The sequence below is a fragment of the Stegostoma tigrinum genome, chromosome 1 (assembly GCF_030684315.1).
Source record: "Stegostoma tigrinum isolate sSteTig4 chromosome 1, sSteTig4.hap1, whole genome shotgun sequence".
NCBI classification, from domain to species: Eukaryota; Metazoa; Chordata; class Chondrichthyes; order Orectolobiformes; family Stegostomatidae; genus Stegostoma; species Stegostoma tigrinum.
Window position 1 is genome coordinate 176,238,024 of NC_081354.1, and position 23,398 is coordinate 176,261,421.

The 23,398-nt window shown below is 43.4% G+C and overlaps 1 protein-coding gene across 1 annotated transcript in view; it reads right to left on the bottom strand.

Annotated features, from left to right (window-relative positions):
- LOC125460011 (histone-lysine N-methyltransferase Smyd1-like) overlaps positions 1-23,398 on the bottom strand; it is a 64,911-nt gene that overhangs the window by 38,517 nt on the left and 2,996 nt on the right. Inside the window, exon 2 of the mRNA XM_048547037.2 lies at positions 1,648-1,824. Coding sequence (XP_048402994.1) covers positions 1,648-1,824 — 177 coding nt within the window. The remainder of the gene's footprint in view (positions 1-1,647; positions 1,825-23,398) is intronic.

Sequence of the window (23,398 nt, forward strand, 5' to 3'; positions counted from 1 at the left end):
TATAAGAAAGAGGTCTCAGAGCAATAGGTATCTAGCTCAGGAACAGAGGTTGCCTGATTAATGGCTGGAGATTAAGATGGATTGGGTAGATCATCTGTTTTGGTCTGCACCTTAGGCTCCAGGGCTCTGGGCTACATTCAGGAAGATGAGATTAGAAATAGCATCTGGGTGTCTTTGGGTCAGCATGGAGAAGATGGCATGAATTGCTCCCTTCAGTGCTGTATTATTTTTATGGTTCTATGGATTGAAAATCAAATAGATTTATTCACCAACTACTACGCCACCACAAAACAAGTTCTCTAAAACTAGATAAAGAATGGCCTTCAGGGTGAGGGGAAAGATCTGGATAAAGAGGCAAAATACGTCAATGCTTATTTCTCTAAGACTTGAGTTTAATATAAAATTGATTGTTTTTATAAATTTGCTCATTGCCACTGGGAATTTGCAAAGTCAAGTTCCCTTTTTGAAAGTCTCCAATGGAAAAGACCAATTAGTTTTTTGATAGAAATATACAAAAGGATAGGAAAGGATTATGTAGCGCTTTGAGCCTTCCCAATCAAGATAGTGCACCATTAAATAAATCATGGGAGTAGTGTGGCATAGTGGTAAGTCACTGGGCTAATAACGCAGAAGTCTAGGTTAATGCTCCAGTGTTTAGAGTTCAAATCTCATCATGGCAGCTGGGTGAGCTTAATTTCAGTGAAAACTTGTTTCAGTGTTGGTGACAATGAGATTTATCATTGATTGTTGTCTAATAACTTGCTTGGTTCACTCACACTCTTAAGGGAAGGCAATCTGCCATCCTTACCTGGTCTGGTCTACAGTGATTCCAAGCCAATGTTTGACTCTCCATTTGAATAGGCCAGACAAGCTGCTAGGTTCAAGGGCCATTAAGACTGCGCAGAAAATGCTAGCCTTGTAAGTTATGCCCATAAAACATTAACAACAGAGATTTTTTAAAAAACTTGCGAGCTCCTGGGAGAGCAAAATTAAGAAGCAAGTTAAAAAGCTGTGGCCCATTTGAGGAAACGTCTTGGGAAAATTCCTCTCCAACCACCTGGGGCAATCAAGTAAACCCTTGGCTAACTCAAAAGTCTCACTTGATTAAACCATATTCAAGACAATGATAAGAGGAATTTCTTCTCTCATAGGTTAATGAATCAATGGATTTTTGTTCACAGAGGGCTGTTGGGCCTGGATCATTGAATATATTCAAATCTGAGTACGACAGCTTTAACCAGTAAGGGGGTCAAGGCTTCTAAGGAAAAGATGGGAGCTGGAATTGAGGATCCTCAGGTCAGCTGGAGTGAAATAGCAAAGCAGACCCAATGGGCTGAATGGCCTGCTTCTGCTCCTATAATCTAAGGCCCCAGTTTACCCAAAATAAATGGAAAATTCCTACCTTCTAATTGGCTCTGTTTTGAGGGCCTCAGAGTGCAACATTCAGTGACCAGAAAGTGATCATTCTCCATGATTAGTAATACCTTAGGACTTTTAACCTGAGTTATGTAATCAGCATATGCGATCTCCACTGTACCCTTCCTCTGTCCATCTGTAGCATCCCTCCAACTTGCTTCAATTACTTTGTGCTTTCACGAAGCAGATGTAGGTTCTGCAAGGTGGTAGGGAGCAGCGGAGTAGACTCACCTGACAGTCTCATTGGTGGGCTGGCCATAGTTCCTGACGGCAACACATTCATTCTTGTGCTCGGCCCATGCTGCTTTCTGACAGGTCCGGTCACAGTAGTGGGCAAACTTGCACTGTCCACAACGCTGGAGTTTAGCTTGTTTCTTGAAACAGCTGTGGCACACTTCATATATGAGGCTGTCGTGAGGGAGAAAAGAAATTAGAAAGCTTGTCTTTCAGTTTCCACTGCCACAGAAGTTGCACGGCACACTCAACGTAGGTGACTACTTTCGAAGGAGGTGTCGCAAAGCTATTACAAAAAACAAAGGTGCTGGGATTGGTTGCTTTATTGAGAATTGGAGACACTGGATCGGCCTCAGTTCCACGTGTGAAGCTGGATGAACACGGCAGGCCAAGCAGGGTCTCAACCCGAAACGTCAACTTCCCTGCTCCTCTGATGCTGCTTGGCCCGCTGCGTTTATCCAGCTTCACACCGTGTTATCTCAGATTCTCCAGCATCGGCAGTTCCTGCTATCTTAGCCTCAGTTCAAGTTCAGTTTGGGCACAATGCTTTCAGAAGGAGGCCACGAAACTGGGCCTAGTGGTATTGTCATTGGACTATTAATCCAGAGGTGATTAATTCTTCACAAAGTGGACATTTGATTCCGTTTCCTCATGACTCAACAACTTAGATTTATGTAATGCCTCTTGCTGTGAAACTTTCCAAGAAGCTTGGCTGGAGTGTCGATTGACAAGCGAGGCACCGTGATCAATATTTTGGATATCAGTAATATGAAACTCACATTTTTTTTCAAAACTCCTCCATGACGTCAACTCTGTCTACCTCTCAGATAACAAGGGGTGGAGCTGGATGAACACAGCAAGCCAAGCAGCATCTTAGGAGCAGGAGACCTGATGTTTCAGGCCCAGACCCTTCATCAGAAAAGGGGGATGGGGAGAGGATTCTGAAATAAATAGGGAGAGAGGGGGAGGCAGACCGAAGGTGGATAGAGGAGAACATAGGTGGAGAGTAGAGTTTTGGTGGGGAGGTAGGGAGGGGATAGGTTAGTCTGGGGAGGACAGACAGGTCAAGGGGGTGAGATGAGGTTAGTAGGTGGGAAATGGGGGTGCGGCTTGAGGTGGGAGGAGGGGATAGGTGAGAGGAAGAAGAGGTTAGCGAGGCGGGGACGAGCTGGGCTGATTTTGGCATGCGGTAGGGGGCGGAGAGATTTTGAAGCTTGTGAAATCCACATTTTTAACATTGGACTGCAGGGTTCCCAAGCGGAATATGAGTTGCTGTTTCTGCAACCTACAGGTGGCATCATTATGGCACTGCAGGAGGCCCATGATGGACATGTCATCTAAGGAATGGCAGGAAGAGTTGAAGTAGTTCGCAACTGGGAGATGCAGTTGTTTATTGTGAACTGAGCGGAGGTGTTCTGCAAAGCGGTCCCCAAACCTCCGCTTGGTTTCCCTGATGTAGAGGAAGCCACAACGGGTACAGCAGATGCAGTATACCACATTAGCAGATGTGCAGGTGAACATCTGTTTGATGTGGAAAGTCATCTTGGGGCCTGGGATGGGGTGAGGGGGGAGGTGTGGGGGCAAGTGTAGCATTTCCTGCGGTTGCAGGGGAAGTTGCCGGGTGTGGTGGGGTTGCAGGGCAGTGTGGAGCAAACAAGGGAGTCACGGAGAGAGTGGTCTCTCCAGAAAGCAGACAGGGGTGGGGTGGGAAAAATGTCTTTGGTGGTGGGGTCGGATTGTAGATGGCGGAAGTGTCGGAGGATGATGCATTGTATCCGGAAGTTGGTGGGGTGGTATGTGAGGACGAAGGGGGTTCTCTTTGGGTGGTTATTGCGGGGACGGGGTGTGAGGGATGAGTTGTGGGAAAAGCAGGAGACACTGTCGAGGGTGTTCTTGACCACTGCGGGGGGGGGGGGGATGTTGCGATCCTTGAAGAAGAAGATCTGGGATGTACGGGAGTGGAATGCTCATCTGGGGAGCAAATGCGGCAGAGGCGAAGGAATTGGGAATAGGGCATGGCATTTTTGCAGGAAGGTGGGTAGGAGTAGGTGTATTCTATGTAGCTGTGGGAGTCGGTGGGCTTGAAATGGACATCAGCTTCTAGGTGGTTGACAGAGAGGTCCAGAAAGGAGAGAGAGGTATCAGACATGGTCCAGGTGAACTTAAGGTTGGGGTGGAAGGTGTTGGTGAAGTGGATGAACTGTTCGAGCTCCTTGTGAGAGCATGAGGCAGCGCCGATACAGTCATCAAAGTAACGGAGGAAGAGGTGGGGTTCAGGCCAGTGTAGGTACGGAAGGGGGATTGTTCCACGCATTTCCTGCAACTCATCCCTCACACCCCATCCCCGCAATAACAACCAAAAAATAATCCCCCTCATCCTCACATACCATCCCATCAACCTTCGGATCCAACGCATCATCCTCCGACACTTCCGCCATCTACAATCCGACCCCACCACCAAAGACAATTTTCTCTCCCCACCCTTGTCTGCCTTCTGGAGAGACCACTCTCTCCGTGACTCCCTTGTTCGCTCCACACTGCCCTCCAACCCCACCACACCCAGCACCTTCCCCTGCAACCGCAGGAAATGCTACACTTGCCCCCACACCTCCTCCCTCACCCCCATCCCAGGCCCCAAGATGACATTCCACATCAAGCAGATGTTCACCTGCACATCTGCCAATGTGGTATACTGCATCCATTGTACCCGGTGTGGCCTCCTCTACATTGGGGAAACCAAGCGGAGGCTTGGGGACTGCTTTGCAGAACACCTACGCTCAGTTCGCAATAAACAACTGCACCTCCCAGTCGCAAACCATTTTAACTCCCCCTCCCATTCCACAGATGACATGTCTATCCTGGGCCTCCTGCAGTGCCACAATGATGCCACCCGAAGGTTGCAGGAACAGCAACTCATATTCTGCTTGGGAACCCTGCAGCCCAATGGCATCAATGTGGACTTCACAAGCTTCAAAATCTCCCCTTCCCCCACTGCATCACAAAACCAGCCTAGCTCGTCCCCGCCTCCCTAACCTGTTCTTCCTCTCACCTATCCCCTCCTCCCACTTCAAGCTGCACCTCCATTTCCCACCTACTAATCTGATCCTGCCTCCTTGACCTGTCCATCCCCCCAGACTGACCTATACTCTCCTCTCCACCTATCTTCTCCTCTATCCATCTTCGGTCCGCCTCTCCCTCTCTCCCTATTTATTTCAGAACCCTCTCCCCTTCACCATCTCTGATGAAGGGTCTAGGCCCGAAACATCAGCTTTTGTGCTCCTGAGATGCTGCTTGGCCTGCTGTGTTCATCCAGCTCCACACTTTGTTATCGAAGATTCTGTTCTCCTTCATTAACAGTTTTCATTATTGCACCATTGTTAGCCATGCTCTTAGTCCCAAACTCTGGAATTCCCTCTATAACCCTCTCTCTTGTAACAAAATTGCAAGGCGAGTGATTAAAATCCTACTGTTAATTCTTCTTCAGTTTTGTGGGTAAAATTTGTATTTTTATTATTGAGCTGTAAGATGCCCCTAACTCATTAATCAAACTTTTCACCAGCTTTCCTTTACTTCCCAAAGCACCTCGGGGTCTAGTTTTTCTATTGACATGCGTCGAAAGCTTCTTGGAAATTTTCACAACAAGAATTGTCATAAAAATCTAAGTTGTTGTTGTTTGCACCCAAGGGATATTGGACTACAGGGAAACCTCATCAAAGGTCCACAATACTGAATGAATATCCTGGTAAAACCTCCAGTAAGCATCCTTCAGTTATCATTGCACATTCCTGTTCTAAAAATGAACATCAACTTGTCTTCCAGCCTTTCTCCATATGTACCAACAAAACAGACCCTATTCAGTCAGCAGGCACAGGTGCACGGCTAGCGTGAAATTTTCTTAGTTGACACTAGCTGATGCATGAATTCCAGAAAGGGGTAGATAACAAAAGCTGTGTAAAGGATCATCTTATTGCTTAAATCATCAATCTGGCCCCCTGTCTTCAGTTCCAAGCATTTGCCCTGGACTGATGACAGATTAATCTGCACATGGACCATGTGATTCACCACTGCCTCCTGCTGACTGAGACTTCTCCATATGGAAACAATGCGGGAAACGAAATGGTCTCCAAGTTCCTGAGTAATTCAGGAAGATATATTTATAAATTTGCTGACAACACAAAGCTGGGTGGAAAAATGCGCTGTAACAAAGGCATAAGAGGGGCTGCAAAATTATACAGATAGATTAAATGAGCGGTGAAGGTTTGGAAAGTAATGCATAATTTGAGAGAATGTGAAATCGTCAGTTTGACAGGAAGAATAAAAAGAAAGTGTATCATTTAAATGGTGAGAAATTGCAGAGCTTTGAGACACAAATAGCTCCGGGTGTCCTCGTGCATGAATTGCAAAAAAGGTGAGTACGCAGACACAGAAAGTAATCAGATAAGCCAATAGAATGTTATCATTTCTTTTGAGGGGAATTGAATACAAAAGTAGGGAGGTTAGCCTTCAATTATAGAGGGCACTGGGTGAGACTACATCCGGAGTAGTGTGTATTGTACTAGTTACCTTCTTTCAGGTAGGATGTTGAAAGCAATTCAAAGCGGGTTTATTAGACTCCTCTACTCCCATTGTTTGCAAGCCTGCTTTCAGCTGTTTAAACATTCTGTTCCAATGGTCCCCAGTGGTATTAGCACCAGACTGTTAACCCAAGAACCCACTAATGGTCTCCGATCCTAGGTTCAAATCCCACCATGACTGTGAAAGTATTGCTGATTCTCAGGAGAAAAAAATCTCATCTGGTTCACTTCTTTAGGGAAGGAAACTGCATTCCTCACTTACTGTATCTGCGTACTAACCTTTTATTGTGTTCAGTTCTGGTCACCACATTACAGGAAGGATGTGGAGGCTTTGGAGAAGATGTAGAAGAGTTTTACCAGGACGCTGCCTGGATTAGAGGGCATGAACTATAAGGAGAGGCTGGAAAAACTGGGATAACAAAGTGTAGAGCTGGATGAACTCAGCAGGCCAAGCAGCATCTTAGGAGCACAAAAGCTGACGTTTCGGGCCTCGACACAAAATTTTCTGATGAGGGTTCTAGGCCTGAAATGTCTGCTTTTCTGCTCCTGAGATGCTGCTTGGCCTGCTGTGTTCATCCAGCTCCAGACTTTGTTATCTCGGATTCTCCAGTATCTGCAGTTCCTTTTATCTCTGGAAAAACTGGGGTTGTTTTCTCTGGAGTGGCTGAGGGAGACTTGGTAGAAGTCTATAAAATTAGGAGATTCACAGATAGGGTTCATGGTCAGAAGCTTTATCCCAACATTGAAATGTCTAAACTAGGGGCCATGCCTTTAAAGTGAGAGGGGTAAGTTCAAAGGCAATGTGAGGGGGCAGGACTTTTACTCAGAGTGGTAGGAGTCTGAAACATGCTGTGAGGGGTGGGTGGTGGAGGCAGATATGATAGGAGTGTTCAAGGGACTTTTAGATAAGCACATGAATACGCAAGGACTGGTGGTTCAGTGTTAGCCCTGCTGCCTCACAGCGCTCGGCACCTGGGCTTAATTCCTGCCATGAGTGACAGTGTCGAGTTTGTGCATTCTCTCTGTGTCAGTGTTGGTCCCCTCCCACAGTCCAAAGATGTACCGGGTAAGTGGATTGCCCATAGTGTCTGGAGATGGATAGGTTAGGTGGATTAGTATAGGAACTGCAGGAATAGGATAGGGCAGGGTAGGAGTGTGAGTATGTGTGAGATGCTTGTCAGAGTCAGTGTGGACTTGTTGGGCTGAATGGCCTGTTTCCCCAACATAGGAAATCCATGATTCTGTTTTATGAAACTTGATTGCCCCCTGGGCAACTAGGGATGGCTAATAAATACAAGTCTAGCCAGCAACTCCCATATCCCAGATTTAAACAAAAAATGCCTCTGTAAACGTCTCTGTCACTCATCATTTAATATTCTCTTTAAAATTCATCTATCTGATCCACCTTTCCTGCAAGCTCCTTTTTTCGCTTAGTGCACATTACATTATTCAGATCTCAGAAAAGCACTATACAATTAAAAAATATTAAATAAGAATCAATTTATCTGAGTGGAAAAGGTCAATGTAGATCTATGAGGAGGACATCATGTTTGTCAACGTTGATAGATTATTATTAGATGGATAGATATTGGGGAATCAGTGGGTGTGTATTATTTGAATTTTTAGAAAATTTTGGATAAACCAAGTTAATGTGCATGCCATTGGGGACAGCTTATGGGCATGGAATGAGGATTGGTTGACATGTAGAAAGTAGAAGGCAAGAAACATTGTCAAGTTAGCAGACTGTGACCGTAAGGTACTCAAAAGATCAATACTTGGGCCCCAGCTGTTATCAATCTATATCAATAATTTTGACATGGGGACCAAATGTAATATTTCTGAGTTTGCAAACAATTCAAAACTTGTTCGAAATACGATTTGTGAGGAGTGTGCGAAGAGTCTTCAATGGGATTGAGACAGCCTGAGCAAATAAGCAAGATGGAATATTAAATTGCCCATTTTGGAAAGAGGAACAGGGTATTTCATTAATGATGGAAGACTGTAAAATGTTGATATCCAAGGGACCTAGGTGTATTTGTTCGTGAGTCACTGAAAACTAGAAGCAGATGCAGCAAGCAATTTAAAACAGGAAAGTTTCAGTATGGGATCAAGAAGTCTTGTTTCAGTTCCAAAGAGCACTGATTGGATTGCATCTAGCATATTGTGTGCAGCTCTGGTTCCTTGATCATAAGATCATTAGATGTTGGAGCAGTTAGCCAATCAGTCCTATAAGTCTGCTCCACCATCCCATAAAATCATGGCTTATCTGATAACACTCAACTCCGCTTTTCTGCCTTCTCCCTATTACCCATAATCTCCTTCCCAATTAAGAATCTGTCTATCTCAGCCACGAATATACTTAACAATACAGCCTCTACATCACCTTGTGGTAAAGAATTCTGCAGATTCACTACCTACTGAGAGATTAGATTTCTGGTTTAAATGAGTGACCCTTTAGTCTGAGGCTCTATGCTGGTTCTAGAACTCTTCCCACAAGGAGAAGAAATCTCTCTCCCTGCTGAGGCCCCTAAGAATGCATGTCTTACAGCAACTACTCACATTTCTACAAAAAGGAGAGAAAATTACAATACCTAGAATTAAGATTTGAAATATTGAGAGATTACACATCACTGTGTTGTTTCAATCAGCTATCCTCTCATTCTCCTAAACTCTAACTAGTGCAGGCCCAATCTAATTCATCCCCTTTTCATGGAAAAAATCCCACCATACCCAGAAACAACCTGGCGAACCTTCTCCGCACTGCTTCCAATGCTAATATATTTCTTCTTAGCTAAGGAGACTATGCTGTTCACAATATTCTAGCTAAGGTCTGACTTTGCTACAGGCAAGATGTTGTGAAACTTGAAAGGACGCAGAAAAGATTCACAAGAATGTTTGGGTTGGTGGGTTTGAGCGATAGGGAAAGGCTGAATCAGCTGGGGCTATTTTCCTTGGAGTGTCAGAAGCAGAGGGATGACCTTTTAGAGGTTTATAAAATCATGAGGGGCATGGATAATGTGAAGAGCTAAGGGTAGGGGAGCCAAAAACTAGAGGGCATAGGTTTAAGGTGAGAGGAGAGAGATACAAAAGGGTCGTATGAAGCAACTTTTTCACGCAGACGGTGGTGCGTACATGGAACAAGCTGCCAGAGGGACTGGTGGAGATGGGTACAATTACAACATTTAAAAGGCATCTATATTTGGACAGGTACATGGATGGGCAGGGAGCAAATGGACACAGACCGTTAGAAAATAGATGACAGGTTAGACAGAGGATCTTGATCGGCGCAGGCTTGAAGGGCCGAAGGGCCTGTTTCTGTGCTGTAATTTTCTTTGTTCTTTGTTCTTTGAATGGGTGCATGACTAGGAAGGGTTTAGAGGGATAGGGACCAAATGCTGGCAATTGGGACTGGATTAATTTAGGATATCTGCTTGGCATGGATGAGTTGGACTGAGGATATTTTTGCATGCTGTACATCTCTATCTCTCTATGATTTTAGTGCCTGGCATACCTTTAGGAAGATTTCCTCATTTTTATATCCCAGAAAAGATGGCCAAAGGAAGAATATACTGGCCATAGTGGGAGTGCAGCGGATATTCTCCAGACTGATTGATTGGGTGGTGGGTCTGTCTCACAAGCAGTAATTGAGGAGAATGGGGGTTTTCTGGAGTTTCAAAGAACGAGAGGCAATCAAATAGAAATTTATCACATTCTTAATGGGGGAGATAGAGTAAATGTTGAGTGTCCTAGCTGTGCGATCTAGAACGAGGAGACACAGCTTTGGAATAAAAGACAATCTATTTAGGACTGAGATGGGGAGAAACATCTTCACTCAGGACGTGGTGAATCTTTGAAATTTTCTATTCCAAGGTGCTTTGGAAGCTCAGTAATTAAGTAAAATCATGACAAATACGATTAGTTTCTAGTTGCTAATGATGCCAAGGGAAGTGGTGTGCGGAAATAGTATTGAGGTAGATGGTGAGTCGTAATGTAGAACAGCTTGAAAGCTGAATAGCCTGTTCCTGTTCTATGTTCCAAAGGCGTTACAACATGTGAAAGCTGTAGCATAAGAGGTGTCGTCATACTCTCGCATACTGGCTAGTTAAGCATGCAGTCAGTCAATAAGACAAACGAAAATGAATAGCTGGAGGAACTCTGCACATCTGGCTGCATCTGTGGAGAGAGAAACAGAGGCAACATTTCATATCCTGTGAACCTTAAGGGGGCTGAGTTTCTCCAACGATTTCTTTTTATTTATTTCAAATCTCCAGCATCCACAATTCTTTGTTTAAGTCAGTTTGCCAGTCAACCAGCAAGCTAGGTACATAATGCAGCTGTATCACATTTATGCATAGAACTTAAACTAAAGGTAAGTCTGAAATATCATACTCATGTACAGGGTAGGTTGTCATTAAATTTACAGAAATCTGTCAGAATAACACCCTAAGCTTCTGTAGTATGTTAATGTGTTAACACACAGAAAGCCACAAGAATTCTTGTCTGGTCATATTTCTTTAAGAAACCTGAGACATTTTTTAAGTTAAATAGTATACAATGAGAAGTTATTACTGCTGTGATCATGTATAATGGTTGGGATGGGACATTTGATCCATCTCTCCACACAAACACATTGTTCTGATCATGTTCAACCAGTTTGTTCCCAACCCTTAAGTCCACTTGAAGTGTAAATTACACAAATTAAGATTTCAGTGAATAAAATTGAAAAATACTATGTGCAAGCTGTTTTGGAGCTGCATGTTTGAAGTAACCTCCCCATAAATTATTAGTGTTTCTTATGCCAGTCCCTTAGCAGCTGATGGTGGAATGTTTTTGCATCTCCACTGTTGTGTATCCCAACAGGTGGCAAGCATTGTGAAACACTAGTTACTATTACTAATCCCTTGGTATGTTAGATATATAATTATAGAGAGACAGACTTGGATTTACCAGTCTTATAAATACTGTAGCCACAGGAGAAGGTCAGAAACTAGAGTATAGAAATCGGACATTTGGCCCATCAAGTCTGCACAGTCCCTCTAAAGAGCATCCCACCCAGACCCCTAACCCGTAACCACACATTACCATGGCTAATCCACTTAACCTGCACATCTTTGGACTGTGGGAGGGAAATGGAGCACCCAGCAGTAACCCGTACAGACACAGGGAGAACATGTAAACTCCACATAGACAGTGATCCACAGCTGGAGTTAAACTTGGGTCTCTGTGCTAGCCCCTGCGCCACCCATAGCCTCCAAAGACTGCCCACCATCTACAAGATACATGTTGGGGTGTGATGGAATGCTCTTCACTGATCCAGTTAATTAATGCACTGTGCGTCATGGTAAACATTTACTCCCTCCACCACTGAGGCATGCTGGTTGCAGTGTGTACCAGCTACAAAGTGAGAAAGAACAAAGAAGTGGTAGATGGAATATAATGTGGGAAAGTATGAGGTTGTGAGCCTTAGTAGGATGATTAAAGGTGCAGACTAGTTTCTACTTGGGGCAAGGCTTCAGAAATTTGAGGCACAAGGGGACTTGGGAGTCCTAGTTCAGATTCTCTTTAGAATAACAGGCAAGTTCGGTTGGCAGTGAGGAAAGCACGCGTAATGTTACCATTCATTTCAAAAGAAATAGAATACAAGAGCCAGGATGTACTGACAAGGCTAAGTAAGGCTCTGGTCAGATTGCATTATGAACTGAATTGAATTGAATTGAATTAGCTTTTTTTATTTATTCATTTTGCGGGATGTAGGCATCACTGGCTGGTCAGCGTTTCTTGCCCATCCCTGGATGCCCTTGAGAAGGTGGTGGTGAGCTGCCTTCTTGAACCACTGCAGTCCACCTGTTGCAGGTTGACCCACAATGGTATCAGGCAGTCAATTCCAGGACTTTGACCCAGCAACAGTGAAGGAACGGTGATACATTTACAATTTAGAATGGTGAGTGGTTTGGTGGCGAAATTGGAAGTGATGGTGTTCCCATATATCTGCTGCCCTTGTCCTTCTGGATGGAAGTGGTCATGGGTTTGGAAGGTGTTGCCTGAAGATCTTGGGTGAATTTCTGCAGTGCATTTTGTAGATGGTACACACTGCCGCTACTGAGTGTCGGTGGTGGAGGGAGTGGATGTTTGTGGATGTTGTGCCAATCAAGTGGGCTGCTTTGTCCTGGATGGTGTCAAGCTTCTTGAGTGTTGTTGGGGCCACACTCATCCAGGAAAGTGGAGAGTTTTCCATAACTTGTGTCTTGTAGATGGTGAAAAGGCTTTGAGGAGTCAGGAGATGAGTTATTCACTGCATTATTCCTGGCCACTCACCTGCTCTTGTAGCCACTGTGTTCCAGCCAGACCTGCTGAGATCCACAGGCAATTTCTGTTTTTGTTACAGATATCCAGCATCTGCAGTTCTTTGTTTCATTTCATCAGCTGGGAGCATGGTGGGTCTCCTGAGACCCACTGATGGAGCTTCCTTTGTGATTTAGAAGTTCCAGGAAAATATCTGTGCTGCGAATAACACAGTGCAGATCCACCTCAGTTCCAGGGCATTGCTGCAGGATCTTCTTAGGATAGCGTCCTGGGTCCAACCATCTCAGCTGCTTCATCAATGACCTTCCCTCTATCATGAGGTCAGAAGTGGGGATATTGACCAATGATTACACAATGTTCAGCACCATTCACGGCTCCTCAGATATTGAAGCAGCCTATTTCAGGGCTGGAATTTTTCAAGGATGTAGATAGTAGAGTTGTTAAGGGAGAACCAGTGAATATAGTTTACTTGCACTTTTAGAAGACTTTCAACAAAGCTCCACATAAGAGATTAGCATGTAAAATTCAAGTGCATGGAACTCGGGGTAGGTGCACTGACACAGCTAGAGAATTGGTTGACAGACAGGAAACAGAGAATAGGAATAAATGGGTCAATTCTTCAAGTGTAGGCAGTGACTAGGGGATACTGCAGGGATCAGCGTTGGAACCCCAGCCATTCTCAAGATATATTAATGATGAAAATGAGGAACCAAGAATATATAATCACAAATCTTCCAGATGACACAAAGTTAAGTGGGACAGTGAATTGTGAGGAGGATGCAGAGATGGCTTCAGTGTGATTTCTTTTATTCATTTTCAGGATGTGGCCGTCATTGAATGGGCCAGCATTTACTACCTAGAGGGCAGCTGAACCTCAACCACATTGCTGTGGGTCTGAAGTCACATAGAGGCCAGACCAGGTAAGGATGGCAAATTTCCTTCACTGAAGCACATTAGTGAGGCAAGCCAGAATTCTGTTGGAGCTGTAGCCATCCAGGCGAGCGAGGAATATTCCTGACTCGTGTATTGTAGATGGTGGACAGGCTTGGAGAGTCAGGGGGTGAGTTTCATCCCATTGTCTTTGATTCCTTTAACCCTAAGAACTATATCTAACTCGTTATTGAAGCATTCACTGCTTCAGCCTCAATCACTCTCTGCAGCAGAGAATTGCAAAAGTTCACCACTCTCTGGGTAGTTTCCTTCCCTAAAGGGCATTAATGAGCCAGGTAGGTTATTCCAACAATCGACAATGGATTCATGGCCATCATTAGATTCCTAATTCCAGATATTTTTTAATTGAACTCAAATTCCACCATCTACCGTAGCAGGATTCGAACCCATGACTCCAGAAAATTTTCTGGGTCTCTGGATTAATTGTTCAGCGATAATGCCACTTGGCCATTACTTCCTCAGTACCAGAATATTGGAGAAGGCCAGTTAGGTTTGAGATGGGGAGAAATTTCTTTACCCAGAGAGTGGTGAACTTTTGCAATTCTCTGCTGCAGAGAGTGATTGAGGCTGAAGCAGTGAATGCTTCAATAACGAGTTAGATATAGTTCTTAGGGTTAAAGGAATCAAAGACAATGGGATGAAACTCACCCCCTGACTCTCCAAGCCTGTCCACCATCTACAATACACGAGTCAGGAATATTCCTCGCTTGCCTGGATGGCTACAGCTCCAACAACAGTAAAGTTTCTTGACACCATCCAGGATAAAGCCTGCTTGATTGTCAATATATCCAAAACATTAACTCCCTCCACCACTGATGCTCAGTAGCAGCAGTCTATACTATCTACAAGACACACCGCCAGAAATTCACCATTAGGTAAAAACCTATCAAACCCATAACCATTGTTACGTAGAAGGACAAGGGCAGTAGATACATGGGAACACCTCACTGCAAGTTCCCTTCAATTAAGTTGAAAGAAAATGTCTCTAAGGCGGTCAAAGTTACTGTTAACACCAAAGACTGGAATCCAGCGAAGGAGGACAAAAAAGACAATAAAAACAGAGGGCAACTCATGAGAAATATAAAAGCTGACATTAAGAGCTTCTTTAAATACATAAAAAGGAAGTGAGAGATCAAAGTCAACGTAGGTCCCTTAGGAAAAGAATCGGGGGAACAACCCAGTTTTGGGCACAAAGGAGTGGAAGAGTTGTTAAACAGATATTTTACATTTGTCTTTACAATGGAAGGTACTTTGAACATCCCATTAATATCGAAGAATACAAGGGAGGAATGAAGTACCATCACCACCAGCAAAGAAGTCGCATTAGACAAATTAATGGAGTTAAAGGCGAATAAGTCCCCTGGCCTTGATGGCTTACATCCAAGGATCCTAAAAAGAGATAGCTACAGAGACAGCAGATGCATTGGTTGTAATTTTCCAAAAAACCACTGGATTCTGAAGAAGTGCTAAAGGATTCTAAAAATGCTAAAGTGGCAGTTCTGAAGAGTTCTGAAGAAGGGTCGCTAGACCTGAAACATTGACTCTACTTCTTCTCCACTGATGCTACCAGAGCTACTGAGTTTTTCCAGCAATTTTTGTTTGTGTTGCTAAAGTGACATCCCTATTGAAAAGCGCAGGGAGGCAAAAAGCGAGTAACTATAGGTTAATTAGCCCCACATCTACTGCTGGAAAAGTATTGGAATCAATTATTAATGAAGTAATTGCATGACATTTGGAAGATCATAATCTAATCAAGTAGAGTCAGCACAGATTCATGAAAGGGAAATCATGTCTGACTAATTTATAGGAGTTTTTCAAGGAAGTCGCAATTGGAATGGATAGAGGGGAACCAGTCATTGTTTTGCATTTAGACTTCCTGAAGGCGCTCTACAAGGTACAACACAAAAGATTAAGCCAAAAGATAATAGGCCACAGTGTTGGCATGGATCGAGAATTGGCTAATGGGCAGGAAACAGCAAGTGGGGATAAAGGGTTCTTTTCCAGTTGGGCAACATGTGCCCTGTGGAGCTCCACGGGGATCAGTACTGGGACCACAAATGTTTACAATATATATTAATGACTTGGACAGAGAAAGTGAATGTACTACAGCCAGGCAACACAAAAATAGGTGGAAAGGCAGGTTTTAAGAGGGACATAGATTAAACAAGTTGGCAAAATGTTGGTAAATTGAACTCAATGTGTGAAAATACAAATTTGTTCATTTGGAAGGCAGAACAATACAGCAGAGTATTATTTAGAATCATAGAATCCCAACAGTGCAGAAAGAGGCCATTTAGCACATCAAGACTGCACTGACCCTCTGAAGAGTATCCCACCTAGACTGTGTCCCTGACCCTATTCCTGTAAGCCCACATGTATACATTTCCCATGGCCAATCCACCTTGCTTACACATCCCTTGAACATATGGACAAGTTAGCATGGCCAGTCCACCTAATCTGCATATTGTTGGTACGTGGGAGGAAACCAGAGAACTTGGTAGAAATCCCACAGACACAGGGAGAACAAGAGTAAACTCTACACAGACAATCAGCTGAGACTGAAATTGAACCCAGGTCCCTGGCACTGTAAGGCAACAATACTAACCACTGAACCATTGTGCTACCCTTCAATTGAGCCACCTCTCAGTGAACTCATGAGTGAACCTTCCTACTTCTGACCCCACCACAGACGGAAGGTCACCATCCGGAGGAGTCTGGAGGCTTCCAAGAACTCCACCACTAAAACCTGCCTCCTACATGTCAGATAGGACTCAGGTTGAACTCAAGTATAGCCATGAATGACAATGCCTCTCGTGCTGACACAAAACACTTTTCATGCTTTGTTGGAAATGGTCTGATGACAAATCTTGGATGTGGATATGATGCAAAAGAACAGGCAGTTAAAATAATTTAAGGCTGAGATTCTTCTCTCACGGCATTGTGAGAACTCCTTATTACAGAGCGCAGTGGGCCAGAGTCCTTGCGTATATTTAAACCTGAAATTCCAGATCAGTTGGGGAACTGAGGATTGTGGTAAAAAGACAGGAGGGAGAAAAGATCATGAGGAATGTCAGATCAACCATGACCCTATTGAATAGTGGCGCAGTATTGAGGGGCTGAATGGCCTACTCCTTTTCCTATTTTTTATGGTCTTAAGCCACTCACCATCCTGACTTGGAAATATATCACTGTTCCTTCACTGCCACCCGGTCAAAATCCTAGAATGCCCACCCTAAGGGCATTGTGAGTCACCCTACAGCATTTGCTCCACGGGGATTCAAGAAGGCAGCTCACCAACTTCTCGAGGGCAACTAGGGATGTGCGATAAATGCTGGCGCAGCCAGCGATGCCCAGGTCCCTGAGTGAATAAAAAGGGAGCGGCTGAGGATCAACCTCAGGGTGAACTTGAGAGCAGTTGGTGTTAGTACAGGGTGTAGCAGAGGCTGAAAGTTTAAGGTTTGCCGAAACAAGGGTTGGTTGCCCGCAACCAAAGAGATCTCAAGAGGAGAATGAATGGATAACATCCGAACAGGTAGCTTAGCAGTCACCCAAACATTCCCAAACCTTCCTTCTCTGCTCAATCCTCACAATTATACAAGAGGAGAGACCCCCCTCAGGCCTGATCAAGCATTCAATGCAATTAGCCTAAACCCCATTCCCCCGCTTGCTCCACATATCCCTTGATTCCACAAAACACCAAACACCTGTCTATTACAGCCAGAAATATGTTCAACAGTGCAGCAGCCCCAACCCTAAGGGGTTGAGTATTTGAAAGATTCGCACCAATTTGGGTACAGAAATTTAGCCCCCTTTCATTGCCCCAGTATCCTGCATCCCCATATTCTGCATTTCCCAGCAGCCTCTCAGCCAAGCTTGATGGGTGACAATGCCTTGAAGGAAGTGAAATCTAGCTAAAAAGGCATTAATTCATCAGAAAATGAGGGGGCTCTTTATCTGCGTCATCCGAAAGGGCACGGAGTTTATCAGTTTAACAGGGTGGCATAGCAAGGGATGGTGTTGCAGTAGGTGTATTATACTCGCAACCTGAAACAACCTCTGTCTCAAATTTGGAAGCTCTGGCGGCATGGATTCAAACTCTGTTGGGGAAGCTACTGGAATATAAATGTAATTCATAAAATGAATTGATTAAATATATAATCTAGAATTGAAAGCTATCATGAAAAACCCACCTTTGATGGCAGGAAATCTTCCTTCCTCACCTAGTCTGATCTACATGTGACTCCACACCCACAACAACGTGGTTGACTCTTACTTACCATTTGGGCAATTAGGGATGGGCAATAAATGCTAGCCTAGCCAGCGATACCCTCATCCCGTGAATGAATTTTAGAAAAGTAAATTATTATTAAATATCTGAATGGGATGATGGCATTCCCTTATGCCAGAAACTCCATGAACTTCAGTTGACATTTTATCTTGACCTTCCTTCAAAGTATCAGCTATCAGTTCTCAGCAAAGAATGTTTCATGTTTCTTTGTGCAATGTTACTCTTCAGTTTTGCCATCTGTTAAGTACATTTAGTGATACAGTCCTTTACTACACTTTGTTTGCCCCACCTACATCTCCGTCCCTCACTGAAGTCATGGCCTCTGGGTGGGAAATGGCTTGCGGATTATGTAACCCAAGCCCCTGCCTCTTGGTATCTCTGTCACATCCCTTCTCCATATGAGAGCACAAACAGTGACTGTCGGTGGTGCATTTGTAGCTACCTCTGCTCAGCTTAATCCTTCCTTCACACGCTACCACATGTTGCACTTTAGAGCAATAGACCACTGGATATTTGTTGGCTATTTTGTTTCTATGATTGCCCACAGAGTGCTGAGGATAATTGTAGTGACCAGAAATATTACCTTAGGTTGCTTACCCAATCCAGCACAGAACGATCACAATCAGTATTTGCCTGATTAGCTTGACACAGTGCCTTCCATTTGTCACTTCATGCAATACTGTGAACATAGTAGGGTAATGATTTTGTTCCCTTCCAAATCACAGACATCTTATTGGAAATATAGCTTTATTCCTTCATACCACGGAGCCATAGTAATTGAATTCCCTGTCTAACCTCAATGTCATTGCTTTTTCCATCCATTGTCCAAGGTAAAGGTGATCGTCTCTATCACCTGGTATGTTCAGTAGCATCCTGGCAGGTATGTTAATATTGCTAAGAATGATTTGTACCCTAAATGCTGCAGGTAGTTGAGTTTAGAGTGGCTTTCGGGCTAATGACTTCCCCTTCTTGTGTTTTCTCTCTGCCTCCAAAGTGCACTTACTTTCAAAGGAGGCAGCATAGACTTTATTCACTTGGTTACACTGGTGCAGCAAGGGGCTGCTCTCACTCCCTTAGAGTTCTTTCACACTACAATGGGTGTACCCACATCACCAAGGATGGCAGCAATTGAAGAGAGTGACTCACAACCTTCATCCTAAAAGCAATAACTGTTTGGCATGCCAGTGACACCTGTCCCATCATGACACATTGTTGAACCACATTGTTACAACAGCATCAGAAAACTGAGTGAGCAAATTCAACAATGCCATTCTCACAGTCAAATTTAGAACTAATCTATATTCTGGTTTACACTGCACTCCTGTCCCTGGTTGACAATGGCCTTGGATCAACTAAAACACATTGGAATGCATTCAATCCAAGTTAGTTTTGAACCACAAATGAAAAGAGAAATTGCTGGGGAAAAGTCTTCAAAGAACAGTCATGTCAGACTCAAAGCATTGACTCCGTTTCTCTCTCCACAGATGCTGCTGAGTTTCTCCAGCACTTTCTGTTTTTACTTCAGATTTCCTGCATCCACAGTATTTGTAGCTTTGAGCTATTGCCATTTCACAGAATAATTCTGCATGAACACCATTGTATGATAACTGAAAGTAGCACTCTAGTCTCCATAATGATGCTTGCCTCAGACAAAACAAAATGAAACTGAATATAGAGATCATATTTTTAAGAAATCAATACCTAATGAGTAATTTTAGCAGATGTTAATTTTCAATAGTTTAAAACTTAGCTTTTTTTTATTTTCCCAGACAGATTTTTCCCAAAAAGAACCCGAGTTCTATGGTGATGTTTCCAACTCCAACATATTGTTGCCACATCTATGACTGCCTTGCCTCCTATTCATTCTCCTACATGGAGTGCTCAGGTTTCTTCTGGCTATTATGCATCCCTTTTTAATATTCACATCATTCACTCTCTCCAAGGTTAACGTCAACCACTTCCTTATTCATTTTCTCATCATAAATACTGCTCTTCATCCTTAAAGATTTCAAACTGTTCCTTAAATCTCTGTTGTCTAGAAGGAAGGGGGGACCTTACAGTGCTTTTCTCAACCTCAGTCAAGCTCAAAGGAGCCTAAAGCCAGTGCTACATTTGTAAAGTAAATTAATGAAAGCTCCAACACGTGCATAGGAAGGACCTACAAAAACCTAAGAGACAAGTGACCAGATAATTCTTTCGTTGTGGTATTGATCGAGAAACAAATGTTGGTCAGGGTGCCAGAAGAACTATTATGTTCCTCACATTGGGTCTTTTACATCCACCTCAGTTTAACATCCCGTTCAAATTGGCAGTGCCATGAACTTCATCAGTGCTGCACTGAGGTATTGTGATAGCACTTAAGTTATGAGTGTGGTGACATACACTAACTCTCTTTGTCAAAACTCATTGTGACATCATGTTATAAGCTGCAGTTCAGAATTACACACAGATCAACATACAAATTACATCAAGTCTCTGAAGTGGATTTGAAGCTACAACCTTCCAACTCAGAGGGTACGTTCAACCACTTGAATATAGACCAGACCTGCCTTTGAGCACACTTTTGTCACTATACTGCTTTTGGAAACAGTTCCTCAGCTTTTTCTAATTTTTTCACATGGATTCTGCAAATGCCTCATTTCCATAACTTTCTTATTTTTAATTCTTGGCCATATGCTTCCCGCCTACAGACCTGATTTTCTGCTATTTCAACTTTTGGCTATAAATAGACTGTGCCAAAATTTATCGTTGGAAATTGTAAAATCTCCCATGTCACTGAACACATTGCGATTGCTGGTTCCTTACTGCAGAAATAGCTCCAATGTCAACGACTGGCTTTTTTCAGTTGATGTTTCCCATCAGGTAACTTCTCAGCTAAAGTGAATCTATGCTGAGAATTTTTGCTCGAAATTCTATTGTGAGCAACAACATGATCAGTTGTATTTCTCCAGCCCAGGTCTGCAGAACAGGCAGAAATATAATGGATGTCAATTGTAGTGATCATAAGAAGGTCAGCCAGGTAGAATGTGAGTTACCTGATTGGGGCTGTTAATCTGGTCAAATCAGGGAGCCCTGGCTGACAGGAGTGTCAGAGATTCTGCTCATTCTGACAGCTAGCTCTGAGGGAGCTGGGGCAGTGTCAAGAACTCTTCGCATGTGAATGAAGAATGACTTGGTGATGGCATACCAGTTTCTGTGGAGTTATTTCTTCAATCACCTCTAATTCTGACTGTCAGGTTTTTACACGGAAAGTGCAATAGAATCTATTATCCTCATAATAAGTAGGTTGAGATGCAATCTGCTTTATTCATTTCATTTTCCCAATCCTGATTCTCTGTAATTAAATAAAAGACCTGTATATACACAGCACTTCCCAAAATTGTAAAATGTCCTGCATGCTTTACAGTGAACATAATGCTTTTGAGGTGTCGTAATTGCTATAATGTATGGAATGTAGCAGCTAATTTGTACACAACGAGCTCCCAAAAACAGCAATGTGATCATGACCAGCTAATCCATTTCTTGTAATGTTGATTAAGAGATAGATATTGCCCCAGGAGAACACCCTTACCTTTCTTCAAATAGTGCCATGGGATCTTTAACATTTACGCAAGAAGAAAGCTGGGGCTGTACTTTAATAAGCCATCTGAACAATGGCATGGTGGCTCAGTGGCTAGTGCTGCTACCTTACAGTGCTGTGGACCCAGGTTTGATTCCAGCCTCAATCAACTGTTTGTGTGGAGTGTGTATGTTCTACTTGTGTCTGCGTAGGTTTCCTCTGGCTGCTCCAGTTTCCAATCACAATCCAAAGATGTGCAGTTTAGGTAGATTGGCCATGCTAAATCTCCCATATTACTCAGGGAAGTGTAGGTTAGGTGTATTAGAACAGTACAGGCCCTATGCCCAAAATGTTAGCTGACCTATTATCCTACTAAGATCAAACTACCCTACGTTTTACTATCATCCATGTGCCTATCCTAGAGTCGCTTAAATGTCACTAATGTATCTGACTCCAGTACCACTGCTGGCAGCACATTCCACACGCTCACCACTCTGTGTGTGAAGAACCTACCTCTGACATCTCCCCGATACCTTCCTCCAATCACCTTAAAATTATGCCCCCTCACAATAGTCATTTTCACCCTGAGAAAAAATCTCTGGGCATCCACTCTATCTATGCCTCTCATCACCTTGTGCACCTCTATCAAGTCACCTCTCATCCTTCTTAGCCATGGGAAATGCAGGTTCAGGGGGAAGGCTCTGGGTTGGATGCTCTTTGGACGGTCAGTGTGGACTTGTTGGGATGAATGGCCTATTTCCACACTGTAGGGATTCTATGATCATACAACGCAGTACTGTTCGTGCCATAAACAATCCCACACAAAGTCCCAGTGACTGTTAGCTATAGTGGAAGCCTACAGAATTGAGAGCAAATTACTGACATGAATAGGAAATTAATTGACTGGCAGAAAGCAGAGAGTTGTAATAATGGGAGGTATTCATTCAGTCAGGATGTGACTCGTGGCGTCCTGCAGAAATTTGTGTTTGGGCTTCAATCATTCACAACATTCTTTACTGACTGGGAAAATGGCACAAAATGTCAAATATTCAAATTTACTGATGTCACAAAATTGAGCAGCATTATAGACAGTGTTGATGACAGTATAAAATCACAGAAGGATATTGAAAGATTAGGTGAGTGGGCAAAGCTATAGTAGATGGATTTTAATATAAGCATATGTGAAGTTACCCACTTTGGAATTAAATTGGATAAATCAATATATTTTCAGAGGGCACAAAGTTAAATGCAGTAGATATCCAACGAAAATTGGGAGTTCAGATACATAGTTCTTTAAAACTCCATGATCAGTACAGAAATAGTCAAGGCAGCTAATGGAATGCTGGCCTTCATATCTAAAGGGCTGCAGTAGAGGGGTGCAGATATTATGGTGCAGTTATACAAGATATGAGTTAAACCTCACTTGGAACGCTGTGAGCCAATCTGGACACCACACCTTATGAAGAGTGTTTTGGACCCGAAGGGAGTTTCATACAAATTTACAAGGGTTATACTTGGGCTTCAGGGGTTAAGCTTTCAGGTGAGATTAGAGAAGTTAGTCTTTTATTGTCTAGAATTTACAAGGTTAAGGGGAAATCTAATCAAGGCTTTCAGGATATTGACAAGGAAAGACACAATAGATAAAGATAAACTATTTCCACTGGTTGAAGATTCTAGAACCAGGAACACAGTCTAAGAATTAGGGCCAGGCCATCCAGGTGAGATGTTAGGAAGCTCTTTCACACATAAACAGTAGCAGAACTTTGGAGCTCTCTTCCTCAAATGAGACATACTTTTTTTTAACTAAGCAAGTGTGTCGGGGGATATGGGCCCAAGGCAGGCATATGGAATTAGGCCACAGATTGTCGACCATGGCCTTGTTGGATGGTGAAGTAGGTTTGAGAAGTTGAATAGCATACTCCTATTTCTAAGTAACTGTGTTGGGTTTGAGCTCCAGTCTGGGAGTTAGACGAGCGCAAAGCCTTATGACTCTGAGAAAAGAATGTCATGAACTGCTCCATCACCTTAGGCAGTGCTCAGGATCATGGATGATTTGCATCCACTATGGTTTGA